Consider the following 18,202-nt stretch of genomic DNA (forward strand, 5'->3'; position numbering starts at 1 on the left):
GTTATTTTTTCTCCATGTCTATTTTTCAGTGTTCTTTTTGCAGGGACAAACCCACATATGTCTTGTGTTCTGACTTAAATGTTTTTGTATATACAACCCTCACCTCCAGGTTTCTGAGTCTGATGTCATATCCTGCAGAGCGCTGGAAAGACTTGGCAGGCATCCCAGCAGCGCAGCCTCCTGGGGCTGATTCAGCCAATGTTCCCACCCAGGAATCCTGGACGTCTGACAGGAAACAAGCCAAACTCTCCCAAGGCCATAAGTCAGTCTCTCCCCTTACCCCGAAAACCTCTCCCGGGGCCTTTATTCATGCTTCTCTCAGACAAACTATCTTACAAATAGACATTCTTCCTCACCACACCCCATTTCCAGCCTCCCTTCTCTCTGCCCAGCTTCCCACCATAGCCCTGTCTTGCTTTAGCCTCTAAGCAATTTCATAATTTGATTTGGTAAGAGAGCCATGATTAATGGCCAAGCAGCATTTGCATGTACGTACACTTTCAGGCTGTCATGTTGAAGCTGGTGTTTTTCTGGCCATGTCAGAGCATGTTTGGATTAAATGCTCCAGTATGAATACTTCTCAGATGCAGGCACAATTGCGAGGCGTCTCTGGACCTGCAGCGAAGCCACAGCTGCAATTAAGTTGTTGGCAAATCAGAGTTAAACTCAAACGCACACAAAGATTTCTTTCAGTATTTCATTTATTTTATAAAAAAGGGAATGCAATTAACAAAACGTTTATGTACCTACATTAGTGTTTCAGATTGTACCGACTTAACACAGGCAGCGTGCTATTGGACACAAAAGGCTATTGCACACGAGACATTTCATACAACACAAATCATACATACTGTACAAAAATACATACATTCTTACATACAAACATACATAGTTATTCATGTATTTATTATAAAACATCACAGAGTCAAGCAACACAATGAAGGGACAGGTACAGAGTTCAAAACAGCTCTCCATCTGAAAATAAAAATAACAAAACTGGGGGAAAGCAAACATCACTGAAGCTGCCAAAGTGCTTTTCACCATTTCTACTTGGTCATCTAAATGTAAATGTCAATACCAAAAACACTGAGGGAGAGAAGAGTTTTAAATGTGTGTCCACAGGAAAACGGTGAGTGTAACCCTGAACAACAGGAACCGGACAATGAAAAACAGGACTTCCTGTGGCTGCAGGAAGTGACATGTTGTAGGACATCAGAGATGAGGATGAAGGTGACCTCCTAGGAGGGCAGATCCCCCCCCCCCTGTGCATTTGGAACCGGATCTTCTCGAGGGGTCTTTGGAAAGATGAGACGTGTTTACATCTTTAGCTGCACAAGGCATATGGCCAACAAATTAAACCAGGATGTTCACAACATTGTTTGTTTTGTTCATGGTGCTATTTAAGACGTCACAGTGAGAGTGACCTACCCTGTTCATCCCACTCTCTGCTCGTCAATGACTTGGTAATTCAAAAGGATGATCAATAATACTGTCGACAATGGAGCGCCTGCCCCAAACACTTCATACATACATTCAGCCTAATTTCCGCAAGAGGAAGGCAAAAACAGAGCCGGCACATTGTTGCTACAACACTGTCAGGACATCGGCCCCATTGCTCAAAGCTGCTGGACAGCTGACATTGAATGAAACGCATCAGTGCCAACTCACTTCAGGAAATGTGCTTTCTGATTCGGCCTTCCTCGACGGAAACTGTTAAGATACAAAAGACAACGGTAAAAGCAAGTGGGACAGATTATGAGAACAGATGAGGGAAGGGGTGTTAGTGATGGAAGCTGGAGCTGGAATATATCGTACATACATTAGCACTTACAAATAAGTTAGGATCTCATGCATTAAATGTAAGCAGATTATGTAAGTTTGTTGTAGTTAATCAAATGGTTTAAGCAAGGTTATATGGGGAATATATAGCCCTGGTTTTAGTTGAGGGAGCACTCGTGGTAACTTGGCTTCACTGGAGTTCAGTGGTGAGTGAAGCTGATCACCGTCTCCAGCTAAGTGATGGATCGGTGGGCCTGATGTTTACACACATCAGTACAGGAGAGTAAAGTTGTTCAAACCCAACGAACGACAACAATCTCTGAAGTAATCTACAAAGTGCAACTTTGCAAGCTTTGCATAGCTGCAGTTGCTGAAAGGACCAACGCAACTCACCATAACTACAATATTACGTTGGTTATGTTTCTAATTCTGGCGTTGTAATTGGGGTTTACATGTTTAGAAAGGAAAACAAGACGACAGGCATATACATGACGATGGCTTGCAACTCCATATTAATTAATGAGAGTACCCATGAAAAAAAGCTCTTTTCACATTTCTGACAGTTCCCTCCCGCTGAATTGGTTCCCTCTTGAGACATTGTGTTTTTGCACACGCTGCAAAAAGCGATTGAATGCTCATTGTGAATTCACACAATTTTGATTGTAATAAGAAAAAGGCCGCGCTGAAGCCTTGCCAGGCATCTCAGTCCAGAGTGTCTTTTTTTTAACATCTCTGCATCACAGCACGGCCTCTCTTCTTTATCTATCTCTCTCTCTCACACACACACACACACACACTCTCTCTCTCATTCACTCTGATGTGTTCGCACCGTATCAGACACAGGTGGTACAGTCCTGCATGATTGGTGTGGTCTGGTATTCATGTTTGTTGGTGCAGTGTTCCAGAGAGCTGGAGCTCTTCAGAGGGACCAGACAACGGTCGGCTGGCCGCCCGCTTTGCAGCACCCCCCAGCAGCACAACACACGCAGAAACTCCTTCCTCATGTCCTTGCTGCGCAGCGTGTAGATCACGGGGTTAAGCGCCGAGTTCAGAGTGGCAAAGCCAAAAAAGAGGTCCGCTTTGGAGAGGATAGAGCAGAACTGTATCCTGCATGACGAATCCAGGAGGAGGATGATAAAAGCGGGCAGCCAGCACATGATGAAGACGCCCAGCACTATTGTGACTGTTTTCAAAAGGGCGTAGGCCGGCGAGTTGGTCGCCTCATGGTGGCTGGAGCGTACAATCAAATAGATCCTCACGTAGAGGATGACAATAGAGAGCAGTATGAGGCTGAAAATGGTGACAACGAAGAGGATGTATTTCTTGGAGTAAAGCGGCAACACCGTCGAGCATTCACCGAGGTTGTCGATGCAGTTCCAGCCGATGATGGGAAGTCCTCCGAGCAGGATGGAGGTGACCCAACAGGCTCCTATCAGGAGGAACATGCGGCACGTTTTGGTGGAGCCGTACACCTTCACCTTGGTGATTGCAATGTAGCGCTCCGTAGCTATCGCTAGCAAGCTGAAGACTGAAGCCGCCAGAGCGATAAACGCCGTGCCCTCCCGGATGAACCACTGCACGGGCATCAGGTCAAAAGTCCTCGGCCCGGACAGGAAAATGTTGGCGATGTAGGCCGAGCCTGCCAGCAGGTCAGAGAACGCCAGGTTGCCGATGAAGAAAAACATGGCGGAGTGGAACTTCTTGTTGCGGCAGACAGCGATGAGGACCAGCAGATTCTCCAGGATGATGAAGGTGCAGAGGACCACGATGGCGATGTTGAGGTTGGTGAGCGTTTTCTTTTTCTCAGTATGTTTGGTCAGCTCGTCGATGGTCATGTTCTTAGCAAAGGCATAGTAGGAGGGGATCAGGCTCTGGTTGTAATATTGGGAGTACTTGCTCTTCATGGTGACAGGGTGGCAGAGCACAGCGGCTTTACGGCAAAGATTCATTCACCCAGTGGAGTCGTGCAGAGCGTCTCAGTCGATAATCATTGCCTTTCAGGAGCGGACGGGGAGACGGCCTGTCCCACGGTCACGTCTAAGGAGCTCTATGTGGGTCACCTGCAGACACACAGAAAGGAAGAGAAGACCCGTGTTACCGACTGGGGAAATTCACTTGCACACATGAAATAAACTGTGAGAAAGCAAGCGTAGATTTTTAGCAAAACAACGCAACCAGGCAACAACCTGCTCCTCAGTCTGCACAGTGGAAACTAAACACTTCCAAGTCAAAGAGTGGAGGAACAGCAACAGACAAGAGCTGCAAAATGAGCACCATATTAAATCAAATGTCCCCGAGGGGTGATCTATCAGACAAACAGATTTCAAAATGAAGAGCTGGCATTCACATTTACAGCAGAAGACGGTGAACACATTGAATCCCAAACTGAACACCCACGCAGGAAACCGTTGCAGCTTGTTGCGGTCGAAAAGGAACGGAAAGTAAAAACCCAGTGGTGTGGTACGTGACTGTGGGGAAACGTCAATTCACTCCGAGGGTATTAATCACGAAAAGATCTTCCCTGTGTTTGGGCTGGTGAACCTGTGCAAGCAGAGATCATCTTCAGGTAGAAGAATAAATACTCTGCGAGTGCTGGTGCTCAGCCAAAGGGACATTCCACGAACCCTGTCCGAGCACTCGGCTGTCAACACAGGGCATTGTTGTGGGGAGCGAACCTTTCCGCTCCAGTGAGCTACCTCTTGAAACTTCTGCATAGCTTTTGGATCCGCCAGACCTCCTGATCTCATCCCGACCCCTCCAACCAGTTCACACAAGAGACCAGCAAATCAAACGGAGGCCCGAGAGCAGAAAGGTGGGAGTTTCGCTGACTTTGTGAGAAAACAAACTTTGGTGAAAATCATACACCGTTCGTATGACATATCACAATTGTAAGTAGAGCCGATTGACAGAAAAATCATCGTTAGTCATTTTTCATGCAAAAATGGCAGAACATGCTTGTTTCAGTCTCTCAGATAAGGGGATTTCCTTCCTTTCTCTGTTTCATATCATATTAAACTCAAAATATTTGGGGTTTGGAATGAAAAAACAACATTTAAAGATGTCACCTGAGACGTTGAGAAACTGGGATGGACATTTCTCAATGTTTTCTGTAGGGCTGCACAATTTATCGTATTTTATCGAGATGTCAACTTGTGTGATATTCACATCATGAAACATGTTTTGAGTTCATTGGAAGAGAGTATCAGTACAAATTTGCATTTTAAAATGTTACTGTCATTCTTTAATTGGTGACTTTCGTGTTTCATTCAATGCTCAATTTATTCCTTTAAAGAATGTTGGAACTTATTTCCTTCCATTTGTTTGAATTCAAAAAGCAAGTTGCTGTATTTTAGCAGAATATGTGTAAAGCTGATAAAGTGTTAAGTTTTACAATGATGCAGCCAAACAAATGAACAAAAACCTTGTGAACCACTTTAGCGGCTTCAAATGACTCAGAGAGCTCTCTCAAGGAGAAACCCATAAACAAACCAAAACAAAGGAAAGTTGGAGGCTCTGGAACTCTAATTAGAGGTGGAGCTGGTGTCTTCAACCTGTCAAAAGCAACAGGATCCCTCTGCAGCGCCAGAGGAAATCTAACACTGTTCATCTTCTGCAGCTCGCGCTTAACTGGAAACCTTCAGTGGAAACTGGGGCTTGAACCTCGTCTCTGTTCAGCTGGGCTTCCACTCAAAAGCCCAGAGACTGAGAGGTGGCGAGGGAACGAGACAAAGCCGGACGGAGAGCATGCATGTGGAACGGCATCTGGACACAAAGGCTGGAATCTGAGACATCACCGTGACGTCCACAAACTCATCCATGTGGCGAGTTGCACCGCGCCGGACTTCACTCTGCTCGCATGCACAGAAATCTTTCCACACACACACACACGCACACACACACGGCTAATTGTGACAGACATGGAGTAGTGCAGCACAGCATTCCCCAGGTTCGACACACAGCCAGCAATAACCAGCACACCGTTTCCTCCAGCAGGAACAAAGAACAATAGTCTCCTTCAGCGTGGATAGCATTGCCCTTCAGCCTTAATAATGGGACAGCACACTTCCATTTGGCTGCTGCAGCTGTATCATAACAGAAATGTATTTACAGCCGAGCACTCCCTTATCAGAACTGCTGTATCAGGGCAGACCCCCCCCACCTCCCCATCCTTTTCAGCTCCATTAATAGACACGAATAGCAGGCTGGAGGCTGAGCATGTGTGCCAGCTGCCCCAGTGTGATTACATCAGGTTACGTTATTGCAGCCTATAATGATGTTATTACTGGAAAAATCAGCCAGCTCCGGATCTCCACAGTCTCCAGTCTGCGAAGAGAAAAACGCACCAGAGTTTGCTCCATCTTTCGCTCGGCTCTCGTACGTGTTGAGCAGGCAGCTCGAGGTCGTCCCATCACCTCCAGTCATTGGCGTCTTTCATCAAAGGGGATTTCACTGAGTGTGTGTGTGTGTGAATGTGTGTGTGTGAAACCTGCCGGGCTGGTTTACCGACAGCCCCGCCCTGCCCCCTCTACCTGCCGCCCGTGTGCCATTCAGGTGTTTCCGTGGTGATAGGTCGACAGAAGTACTTCCTGCTATGCAACCACCCCCCCCCCCCCGCCCTCCCAATCGTCAAAATTGTGCCCTGTGTTCGACCCAGACATCACTGTCACACTTCCACAGTAGACACTACCACAGTAGACACAACACAGTGTCAAAACGTGTTGTCACACCATGTGGCTCCTTTCTTCAGAACAACAATGTGATGGCTACAGCTGCATAAACCCCCCAAAAAACGACACTTCAGTCCGTTAACGGAAGAGTAAAAAAATGTCACATTAATACTGCTATTAAAGTGTTTAGGTATGCAGTGAAATATTCTATGAGCTGAATCATATTTTCGTACAATTTCAAAAGTATATTAAAATATTCAGATTTGAATTCTGCAGCCAGTCAGTACAATTGTTACACCACTGCTCTAAAGTTTAAATACATTAACTGAGCATCAGATGTTGTGTAGTATTACCTGCACTTCCAATCAATTCAACTGAACACACTTATGCATTAAAGCTATATTTAACTTAAATATAATTCATCTATATTCAGGTTGCATTCATGATTTTTAATAGTAGACCTGAGTAAAACTATTACTGCTACTACGGTAGTATTTAAAAGTGATACTGTAGGGCAGCATATCCATGCACTTAAATGCAACTTGAATTGTTCCAAGTTAAAATAACATAATCCATTGTGACTAAAATATTAAATACGCTGAAGTATGCAGATCTTGTGCATCGCAAATACTTTGAAATAGTTTTTTTCACGAGAACAGAGATGATGGAAGATTCTGGTTTCATGAACAACTTACTGTGATGTGTGTGAAGGTGTAGAGAGGCTGCAGCAAGACAAATATAATATCCCGTCTGGATTTCACAGTGAAGCTCAGAGAACGTCAGACAAGGTGATGAAAGAGACGGTGGACACAGGCGCCTCAGAGACAGAGGAAGTAAAACAAGAGACAGACACCTGAGACAGGATATCCTATCAGAACGCGTCGTGAACCATCCCATCACCAAAGCTGCACAGCTCTAGTTTCTAGAGGACTGATGCGGTGATGCTCGCATGTGTGTGGTGCATGTTCACATGAACTGCTTTTCACCACCACCTATACGGTTGCAAACATGCTTTAAAATCGACCAAGGAACCGTCACCTGCAACCAGCTGCATAGATCTTCCACAAGATGATTCAAAATGGAGCTGCTGAAAGCTGACTCTTGTTTCCTCCTAATCCTTAACAAGAGACAGAGCTCCCCTCTCCATCATGGGACCTGACGACAAAAGCCTCAGGTGGTTTTTTCCCCCCCAGAAACACCTGATAAGCCCCAATTAGCACAGCGTCTGCTCACGAACAACCAAGGCAACGCCGCCCCATTACATCACCTGCTACCTGTCACACTCGAGCTCTACTTTCACTGGGGGACAGCACTTCAAACAAAAACAGAGCTCCAAACCGTCGACACAGCATCCACGTTTCTGTGTGTACACACACACACACACACACACACACACACACACACACACACACACACACACACACACACACACACACACACACACACACACACACACACACACACACACACACACACACACACGCTTTAGCTCACACGTACAATCTTCCACGCAAATTTTGGTCGAGATAAGAGCGGACGACTAACCTTGTGTTGGACAGTTAACATTTACGGCTTATCTTGTTTATTTAAATGTGTTTAAAGATTATTTGCCGACAAGAGTCACCCGAGCAGTTTGTGGGCCGTTGCATCCTGTAACTGCATCTTCCTCCGTCTGCCCTCCCCACTCCCTGCTCACAAGCCGCTGTAGTGGCAATAGAGCACCAATCCAGCTTGTTTTTTTTTGGGGGTTTTTCCCTCACAGCACAGAATCTGCTCTAAAAAAAAAAGGCAGCAGCATGAGACTAAAACACAAAGATCTTTTTTGTTTGGACTAAAATATGACAAAGTTAATCATGTACATTTTCCCATTATAAGGAGATTTAATGACTTCCTGCGCCCTCTTCGAGACGCCAGGCCTTTCTTCTGGAATAGACTTCATCTCAGCCACGAGGTGATCCGTCATGGATACACAGAAAGTGTCTGCTGCTGATTTGTTCTTTCCTGCTCAGTTTCACCGCCGTTAATGGAGGTATCAGTGCAGGGTAGGACATTTACATATTGTTTCATAATGACAGTACAAACTGAAATCCAGGAGCATTTTCAAAAAATTGGGGGCACTTTTTGAAACTTGTGAAATAACATTTAACCTTTGTTCAAAAATAATAAATATACTTATTTAGGCTGACAGTATATGAGCAATCGTCACCAAATAATAAGACTGTTAGGCAGTAGTTGAATGGAATTATTGAGAAAAAATATGTTTGTAGCAACTCAAATATTGTGATATTACCCATTTCTGTCCTGAACTTATGCATTAGTCATTGTGTGGAATTTTTGAGAAAAACACTTTTTATAGCACCTTAAAAATTTAAAGAAAATGTGCCATTTGAAGGTACAAATTCAGTTCAGAGTTTTTACTGAGTGAAATATCTTAATCGACTGTCAGTCAGGTATTATTAATTTCCAGCAACCCTCAAATCAAAGAATAAAGACACTTTACGCACAATTTAGGTGTATTTTACCTTTAACTCACGAGATGCAGGTAGCATGTTTTATACTCAATGTGAATGTAATTCATTTAATCTAATTTCCATTATGCAATATGTATACTTTGTTGGCATCTTATTCTGAAAACCGGATGTTCGTCTGAAGAAACCGGATGTTGTCTCACGTTAATCTTTCCGCTAGCTTTCAAAATCCTTCGCTCGCTCCCGATCTGCGCCGTTTGAATGAGTTTACCGTGAATTTCAGGATATAGGTGCACTCAAATTTAAGTGTCTGCTGAGGTGCACTCAAATTGAAGTGTCTGCTGAGTTGACCGCAGTCACAGGTCTGATTAAGAAGCGCTCCATTTTTTTATTCGTTTAGAAAATTTGGGGGCATTTTTTGCCCCTCTCCTAGTGATATCAGGGGCAAAATGACATTTCTTTGGGGCAGTTTTGCCCTCGTGTATTTCCAACGCTGCTTCAAACTAAACACAACAGGAGGTCACGAACACCAATCTGATTATTCTGCGGGGTCGCGATTAGAAGCAGTTGAGAACCACTGTTCAAACTGACCTACAGACCAAAGGACAGCAGGACGACCAGCACGCATACCAGTTTGAAATATACATATTTCAGAGTGATGGAGGTTGTGAGCTCAACAGCAAACATCCTGTGTTGTTGTTGTCTTTGAACTCAAAACAAAATACAGGTCTGAAACCAAAAGGTGTGAATGTGATTGTGTAGAGCGGGGGTACAGCAGAAGAGCGATGGCGTCACGCAGGAAAATTCCACGCGCAAAAGTACAGCAAGGCAGTCAGAGCGTTTCCCCCGTCAAGTGTTGGCATGCCAGAGAAAGCACAACTTACTATTAACCGCCACAGAATTTCACCACTTCTACCACTTCTCAGGAAATGACTAAAGTGAAAATGCACACCCACAGTCCTCTCTACACTTTTCCACAGATTTAAATTTATCAGCGATGACGTCATCTTTACACCGCCGGCTTCTTTAAGCCAAGGTGTGGTCAACTGGCAAATGGCCTACTGCGGTGAACACTAAATAAATATCATGAATAATGGCGTGAGCACATTTCACATCCTAGGTGTTCCGTTTGTTACATCTTACTATTAGACAGATTTAAATCCTACATTTGCATCATCAGTGCCGCTGTGCAACGAGAGGAAACACAGCGATGGACTGTGTCTGCTGGCAGGTGGCTCTCTGCTGCTCTGTCCGCCGCTGAGCCCCGCGGCTCTGAGTGTGAAATCTTTTCACACTCAGCACATATTGATTTTTTCACCGTCAATTTCCAGGAAAGAAGAAGCGTTTGCGTTTCCAGGCTGACTGTAATCTGGCACGGAAGAGGATTCATGATGCAGCGGTGACACGACTGGTCCTTCAAATGACACACAGCTCACATACAGCGCCGCTTCTGTGAGGTCAAAATAACCCCAGAACACTTCTTACATCTATGACGGCCGGCTCTTATCTGAAGCAGTCGCTGTTATCCCCGTTACGCGCCGCGCTGCCGACAAGCTCGCTGATAACGCCGATGCCCAAAAACAGTCAAGTGAAGATGCACAGCTGGCACTAAGAGAACATTCAAGAACACATCTCTCATCTGCTACCTCAAGTATCAGTGTTGTAGTACAATAGGAAGTGAAATACATTCACTTCAAGACCTCAGGAGACATGCCACTGCATTCCACAGTCTATATTAAGTCCCAGAGTGCCAAGCATGCACTCACTTTTATTCTTTCTTATGTTTCAGTTTTGATATTTTCAGATGTTGACTGTTATTTCCTAAACGTCGAAAATCAGTGTCCTAAAATCCAGAGGGACAGAGTCAGTGACTTCACACACTGAGGGCGAGGATGGAGGAGTGAAATACGGGCAAGTAAGTCGTCAGGATCTGTGATTTTTGAAACAACAGCAGCTCGTGAAATCACCAGACAAAAGAGGTTTTAAGGGGAAGTGCAAACAAGAAAGAAGAGAGCCGGTTTCAGTGTCGCGCTGTAACTTGTACGGTCTAGAGAGGAAGAACAGACGGAGAGATATGAGACGGGGCCTGCAGTATCTCACAGTTTAACTGGGAGAGGAACTCAACTGGGGGAACAACACATTTAACGTAGCAGAGAAATGTCGGTCGTTTGCGAGGCCGTGTTCCAGAAATGACATCCTTTTTTACGACTGGAAAAAAAAGAAAAAATAGAGAAGTATTACAAGATTGCATCAGACTGATGATGCCAGCATCATGGCATTGGATCAGGCAAATAACAAAACAGTTCCTTTTTTTCACTCTGTGTTTAATTTTAACCTTCCTCTTTGTCCGTTATTATGCTGACACGGTTCATTAAAACTGGTATAAGCTGCTCGATATTAAGGGAGTGGGTGTCCTCAATACGATCGTTTAATGAGGGATTACCCTTTCGCTCGTCAAACACTTTGACAGTTTGGGTACAGACTCTTCTGAGGGGTCCTAGTCTCTCGACACGGTCGAGTTTCTTTTGTTTCCTGTGTGTTTTCAAAGTGACTTGTCTTGTTTTCTGTTCCTCTCCTCACTCAGTTCATCTCTTGAAACTTTGCAGCGCTCTATTTATGGCAGCTGCTCATGTGACTCTTAGAGTGGCAGTGAGAGGAGCCGGAGACAAAGAGCTGCGTTAAAAAAAAGGGGGCATCATACAGCCCGTGGAGCCATAACCCGCATGACCGGCAGACCCCCCCCCCCCCACACACACACACACACACGCCCCCCACCCCCAGTCTGTTCCATTGGGGGAGGTTGGGGATCTCCAAGGGTGGTGCCTGAGAGGCAATTACTGTAATACCTTCACCCTCGGACCATTCCTGTCAACTTAAGTCACTGTCTTACTAATTATTCACGTTTTTCATATATCGCTCTATTTTGCATGATCTCCGTTTCACGCTGCTTCGCTGATTTGCAGAGCTGCATCGTCCTCACTCTGAAACTCCGCTCGTATATTTTAAACTTCACCACAGACATCAAAAGACAAGGCCGCAAAGAGGTGATTAAATGCACATCAAGGAGGATTTATTTAGCACACATCTGGGGCAGACATGTTCTTATAGTCCCCTATTAAAGACTTCATTACAGCACAAACGGTGCAATCAGCACTCGATTCAGGAAACCCTGGACTTTCTTAGAACTGTGTCCCAAATCCTCTTGTCAGTGCAACGAAATGTGTCTAATGTTCCATGTAGCTTTACTAATAATACTACTTTAACAAACAGCATCCTCATCACTCATCCTTGATACCAAATGTACGTTTTTCTGCGGCAGTCGTGTGCAAACTGTCCTGAGATTTGCTCAACTTGAAAAGTTACAGACTGTTCTCAGAATTCAAGCTTCACTTGCAACAGCAGTAAACCACACATGAAAATGCTGTGAAAAGGTGTCGGGTTTGTTCGTGCATATATAGGTTAGTGTTAACCACATGGCGACTTTAATACACGTGTGCTTTGGCTGTTATGAGGACGCACAAAGTCAGATAAGTCTGAAAACCTCAGGTGTGAAAACTGAGGCAAGCTTGATTCAAGTTTCAGCCGCTCTGCCTCTGTCACACCTTCCCATGTCCTTGTCTTTACAATGACCTCTCCCTCAATAAAAGGCTTTGAACCCTCCTTCAGGTCTCCTTTGTCCTTGGCTCCCTGCTCCCATTCTACACCTTGAACTCCACCCCTTCTCAAGTTCTGCTGCTTCGTTGGGAAACTGCGCGGTTGCCGTGAGAGAGCTCGTGTTCATTTGTTGCATTGCATGCCAATGAACAGGGGACCATGACAACGTAGAGGCCTAGTCATGCAATTGTGTGTGTTGTGCAGCGAGCATCATCGTAGACAGTCATCGGACAGAATGTCAAAAATCAGTGGAGGAGAAATGAAGAAGGTGCAAAGCACTGCACGATGGAAAATGATGGCATCTACATAGGCTGACACGCGGGGGCACACAGCTGATTGCTTGATAAGATGATGAATTGATGGTGGCCCTCCATCTCTCCTCATGGTCCAGCATAGGAAAACAACCCCAGACTCCTCTGGCAAACACACATCCATTAAACACAGCTCTGTTGTCAGAGAAAAACATGGTTGCCTGGAGAGGGAACACTGTTGTGTCCACAGTGCACAGCTGCTCTTCTATATTTTATACAATTTAAGAATTTCTTGCTTCGAAGAGAAAATGTATTTCTAGAAAAAGCAACATAAATCAGCATCTCTGGCATGAGGACTTTGTATCCTTAACTGCAGGGCCAACACAACCTGCTTTTAAAGACCAGCGAATGTGCACGCAAAGAGACCCGAGGGTATTCAACCTTCCCGGGTTTTGGCGGGGATACTATGTCTGTTTTATTTCTTGGCAACAGTACACGAGTAAAACATTTCCAAAAGAAAAGGCCCCACTGTAAATGACAGCTTGGGTTTGTGCCGAGGGGCATTTTTCAAAGCCAACAAACGGGTCAGGAAGTGTTTCTGCGGCGAAGCTTTTCAGAGGGTACGAGACAACAGCTACTTGACAACACTCATCTGAATGGACACGTTTGAGCAGTTGTCGCATTGATTTTGAGTCAACAGACTCCACTTCCACTCAATCTGTCTGTTGCAATGGAGTAGTCTGACCTTTGTCGTGACCCGGCTTGTGTTTGGCTGAAGCTGAATTCCATCGTGTCTCTCAGCCTGGAAAGACTGAAGCGGAGGCCTTCACAGGATAAACAATCTTAATAGCTCGTTCTAACTAAACAGTTGGCTATTTGGCCTTATTTTTAAAGTCTGCCAGTGATTAGGGAGATCTGACAGAGCTCATTAGGAGGTGATCAAGTTAACTTCCAGTTCCAGACTAAATGAACTGGCTGCATGGGGCAATTCAAAATCTAAGAAAACTGTTCCGAGCTTACTCCTGGATCTGGGGAGGTGGGGTGTTGAAGTAATCCCGCTGAGTTCTCCAGCTGCACAAACAAAGCTGACTGGATAACAAGGGCTTTCCAAGAGACAAGAAGAAGAAGAAAGAGGAGAACTCCAAAAGCCAGAGCATCTTCATGTGTACCTGCTTCTAGATGGCCCTAGAGTGAGCTCTGAGAATGGCCAGAAATCAGGAAACCACAACATGACCACACTGAATAAGCCTGCCGCTATAGAACAGACAGCCAGGGCTTGTTCCCGTCCAGTTCATCAATCATACTGCGCAACCTAAGGAGAGGCTGCGAAGTGCTGCTGACCTCGTCCAAAGCCGCAGCAGAAACCAGAAACCTCGTCTTAAATCTACTTGTCATTGTCTGTGGGGGATGCGTCATGTTTCTGACTGTGGAGCGTTAACGTTGTCAAAGCTCTCAAAAAACAAAGCCAACCATTTGCAGCATCATTACCAACTGGCAGCAGATTTGAACAAGAGGCCGGGCCGAGCTTGAAACGTGACAGAAGAAGAACAGCCCAGAAAGCATCAGGAGATCCTGGTATGCTGCTACAGGCATCAGCGCCTGGTCATGGGGTGGGGGGGGGGGGGGGGGGTCTCATAGTTTGCCCAAGTCCTTCAAGTGGAAAAGGAATGTAACAGGAGACTTTAAAGCTGATGGATTCAGTCATTTGGGTAAAATAGTCTCCAGCAAATATCAGCTTATGTAAATGTTTATAAGATACTCAGAGCAGCACTGACGGGAACTGAGAGGAGTCGTTTTGAAAAGGAGAGACTGTGCATGTGTATTTCTCTACCGGCAGGCAAACTGTCTTCAGTGACCTTTAGCAACACAACCTATTCGCATTCGGGTAAAAAGCAGAGGACGCCATATTTACTCCTCTGATCGGAGACACTCCCAGCTCTTGGCCGTGAAAGCTGCTACATGCTGTCAGCTGTGTGTGTTGTGACTTGCGCTTCGGCAGCTTGTGAACAGAAGGCATTTATTTTGCTTCAGCTGCCACACCCAACGAAAGTGTTTTTCAGCTCAAGGGGGAGTACCATCAAGAACTCTGTAGAACCCAGATGGCTCTCTGCAGAATGCTATTACTATTATTAGAGCAAAGCCCAAATGTATGGACACATGCATCGTCTCCTGTGATCTGCCAAGGCTCCTATTCTTCTTTAAAAAGTTCTGTCTTGACCCCTGACAGGTTTCATTTAACCAGGTGAAAGCCAAGGCGCCTCTGGCAGGCCACTCCTCTGATCTCACGGTGTTGTCACCCCTCCTATCTGGCTGAATAAAGTGCTGAGTGTCAACAACAAAAGAGAAGCGGGACTCCCAAAGGAAAACCCTTCTCGCTGCTTCCTATGAGGCAACCACTCTCAGGCCTGAGCTGAAACCCGAGCGTCCTTCAGGGATCGACACCAACCACCCACCCGCCACCACCCGTCCCCCGTCCCCGCCTTCAACCCCCCTGGTGACCCGTTTCGTTTAAGTCCCGCAAATCCAGTTCCCACCGCTGAATTACCATTAATTTATTTATCCGTTCATGCACGTTTACCTCTATTTATTTATTCAACCCATCTATTTGTCCTCATTTCTCATGCAGTCCCTGGAAGTCCCCTGCTGAGAGGGGTCCGATTACAGCGGCTGTCTTGTGGAGGAGAGCAGGGCCACTGAGCTCAGTGAGCTGGGTCAACAGCACACACACCCTCAACTCATGATGTCATGGGCGGCTGGACTGAGCCAGTCTGCCTGCGCTAAAGATTTTAAAGTCCCTCTTTCATTAAAGACTAATAGCATGTCTGTGAAAGGCTGCGTGTGCCTGGAGCTGTGGCACCCTGTGGTTACTCCTGCCCGGGCCAAGGATGGTGAAGAGTGTGAGGAAGCCTGGCAGCGGTCAGGTCCGGTGGGGTGGCGGCTTTTCTTCTGGTGCAATGAGCCATGTGGGTCACATTGGCCAGACGCAGACGGGCCGGCCGGCTGCATCATGCCCAGTCTTCCGGCTCTCCAATGCATGCTGGGAGAAGCATCCGAGTCCAAAGGTGGTCGTGCAGCCCCCCAAAACAAAGCAAGCTTCTCTCTCACAACACCAGCATCAATGAAGCTGCCGACAGGGCCCTCAACACTTGACAATCCTCTCCTAATGCTGCAGAGCCTGCTTCCTCTTCGCCCCCTACTCCTGATGTTATCACAGTGAGATTTGTTTGCTCGTCTTAACTCAACAGGCTTTGCAGCGTCCATGTGCTTTTGAGACTTTGGTTTGTCGCCCGGTAACCTCGGCTGGGGCTTCAGATTGCCTGCTAATGAGAACAGCAGCGTGCAGACTGACCCAGAGCATCCACAGGACAGAGGATGATGGATGGCGGCTTTTATCTGGGCAATAAACATTAGTTCCTCCTCCTTATCACCTTATCTCGTTGTGATTTGAGGATTCTCCCACAACAGGATGCCTCGTGGCTTGACTGCTGACACCTATGTATCCCTCTCTGAAGGGTTTCCTCTTCCAGACACAAGAAACAACCTGCTGTTTGGTCAGTCCGGCCTTATAGTGATAAGGGAATGTAACACAGGGCTGACAAAAGACTGAAATGTTCCAATATAAACATGTCTATAATACACGACAGCATATTCAGATTGCTCTTCCAATATTTGCTTATTCTAAATCTCTGACAACGTGTTGCAGTGTGTTTTGTTCCGCCTGCCTTCTTCAGCCCCATGCGATTAACTCCCGTACATGGGGATAATGGAGGCTTTTGTCTTATTAATACATCCTTTCAATACAATGCCTTCTTTAGAGTGACGGATGAACAAGCCCCAACAACATCGGAGGGGTCAGAGAAAGGAGGGGGGGGGGGGGGAGGAGAGACACAGCGGGCTGCACAACGGCTCCAAGGAAATGTGTGTGTGGATACATAGGACGCGCCCGGGGTGCACGCGCAGCTCAACCTCCAACAACAGCTACACAGACAGCATGTGATGCCGCCCCCCCACCCCACCCCCCTGTATGATCGACAGATGTAGACCTGCATGTTAATATTTAACACCAGCCACTGTTATTCATTAAAACACACACACACGCGCGCGCTGTGGCTGCAGCAGTGCTTTGCTTCTGAGCCCAAGTGGCTGGTTGCTTCACGTTGGACATTCTGCTGTCAGAGGCGTTTGTGAGTCAGCCACGCATTTCGAGACTTTGAGCGTCAACTGAGACTTTCAGTTCGTTATTAACGCACATGAGTGATCGGGGACGTTATGAAGCAACCCCCGCACCGTGGAATGACTGAAATCGACTCATTTCACGTGAAAGCGCATTCTTTTGTTAGGCTGCAGCAGCACATGCAGACTGTCACACCAACTCTTGTTTTACTCACCCATGAGAGATGTAGGAGAGAGCAGCGAAAAGACGCTCCGACTAAATATGCGTCTCCAAACGTCCTCACATGTGGTCTCCGCTTTCCACAAATGCTGCGTCAAAGTTTGGGCGCCTTCCCTCTGCTCCGGGGTCGAGAGGCAGCGGTGACAATCAAAACTTTGGTGGAGGACTAGACGGCGTGTCTCGTCTAGTCTCTGGTAAATCCATACCGGTCTGTACACCGCCGCGGAAACCGTTTAAGGATCTCCCGAAAGAGCGATGATTCAAAAAAAAGAAGAAAAAAAAACCGAGGAGCGATAAGAGCCAAAGAAGACTTTTTTTATTTGGAGACAGCACTTTCTCTTTTGTCGCTCTAATCCAGCAGTCCGTCTGATTGTCCTCCTGGCTGCTCTCTGGGAACAACAGCTCCACGGGGCTATGGAGCGTCAGGGAGGCGCGCGCACAATACGCCGTCACACTCAAACACCCACGCGAGAGACAGAGTGTATGGAAACGTCACATGCCCATGAAGAGTCGCGAGTCTCAGTGTAGAAATGTACCGATGAAGCTGGGTTGTGGACAGCAATTAATATGGAAAACACACAAAAAAAAGAAAATCCTATTTCTGGACCTTTTCTCCGGCGCACAAATGAAGTCCAGATGTTCCACCTCTTCACTTCCTCTCCCCGAGCAGATCCCAGCGTGAACCAGAGCCCACACTTTACAACTCATCCTGGCCCAGTTTCCCCTGAGAGCAGGGGCCATGCATATCTAAAGCCCTGCAGTATGACAATACATTCTCCAGTGTTATGATGAATAAATAAGCGTTTGACCTGCTCCTGTGTCGCTATTTGGTGAGTTGTTTGTGATGAGTCATCGGTGTGATTTTCACATGCACCCCTCAGGCCTGACTTTAGGTCTAATGCTGAGGGTGAGGTGGAGGTAAATCAGGCCGTGTTAGTCATCCGGGTTGCGCCTATTGACGCCCCAGTGAAAGAGCCAACAAGAGGAGGG

The 18,202-nt window shown here is 46.3% G+C and overlaps 1 protein-coding gene across 1 annotated transcript; it reads right to left on the minus strand.

Moving 5' to 3' along the window:
• Positions 1 to 705: 705 nt before the first annotated feature.
• Positions 706 to 17,895, minus strand: s1pr2 (sphingosine-1-phosphate receptor 2). Its single transcript, XM_079282096.1, has 2 exons — positions 17,208 to 17,895; positions 706 to 3,839 (listed from the first exon to the last, which is right to left on the minus strand). The coding sequence occupies exon 2, from the start codon at positions 3,726 to 3,728 to the stop codon at positions 2,613 to 2,615; it is 1,116 nt and encodes a 371-aa protein (XP_079138222.1). The 5' UTR covers positions 3,729 to 3,839; positions 17,208 to 17,895; the 3' UTR covers positions 706 to 2,612.
• Positions 17,896 to 18,202: the final 307 nt, after the last annotated feature.

The sequence above is a fragment of the Melanostigma gelatinosum genome (genome assembly GCF_949748355.1).
Source record: "Melanostigma gelatinosum genome assembly, chromosome: 13".
Taxonomy (NCBI): domain Eukaryota; kingdom Metazoa; phylum Chordata; class Actinopteri; order Perciformes; family Zoarcidae; genus Melanostigma; species Melanostigma gelatinosum.

Bases quoted from the DNA above. Each gene is read 5' to 3' on its own strand.
- s1pr2 (XM_079282096.1), bottom strand. From the start codon at position 3,728: ATGAATCTTTGCCGTAAAGCCGCTGTGCTCTGCCACCCTGTCACCATG.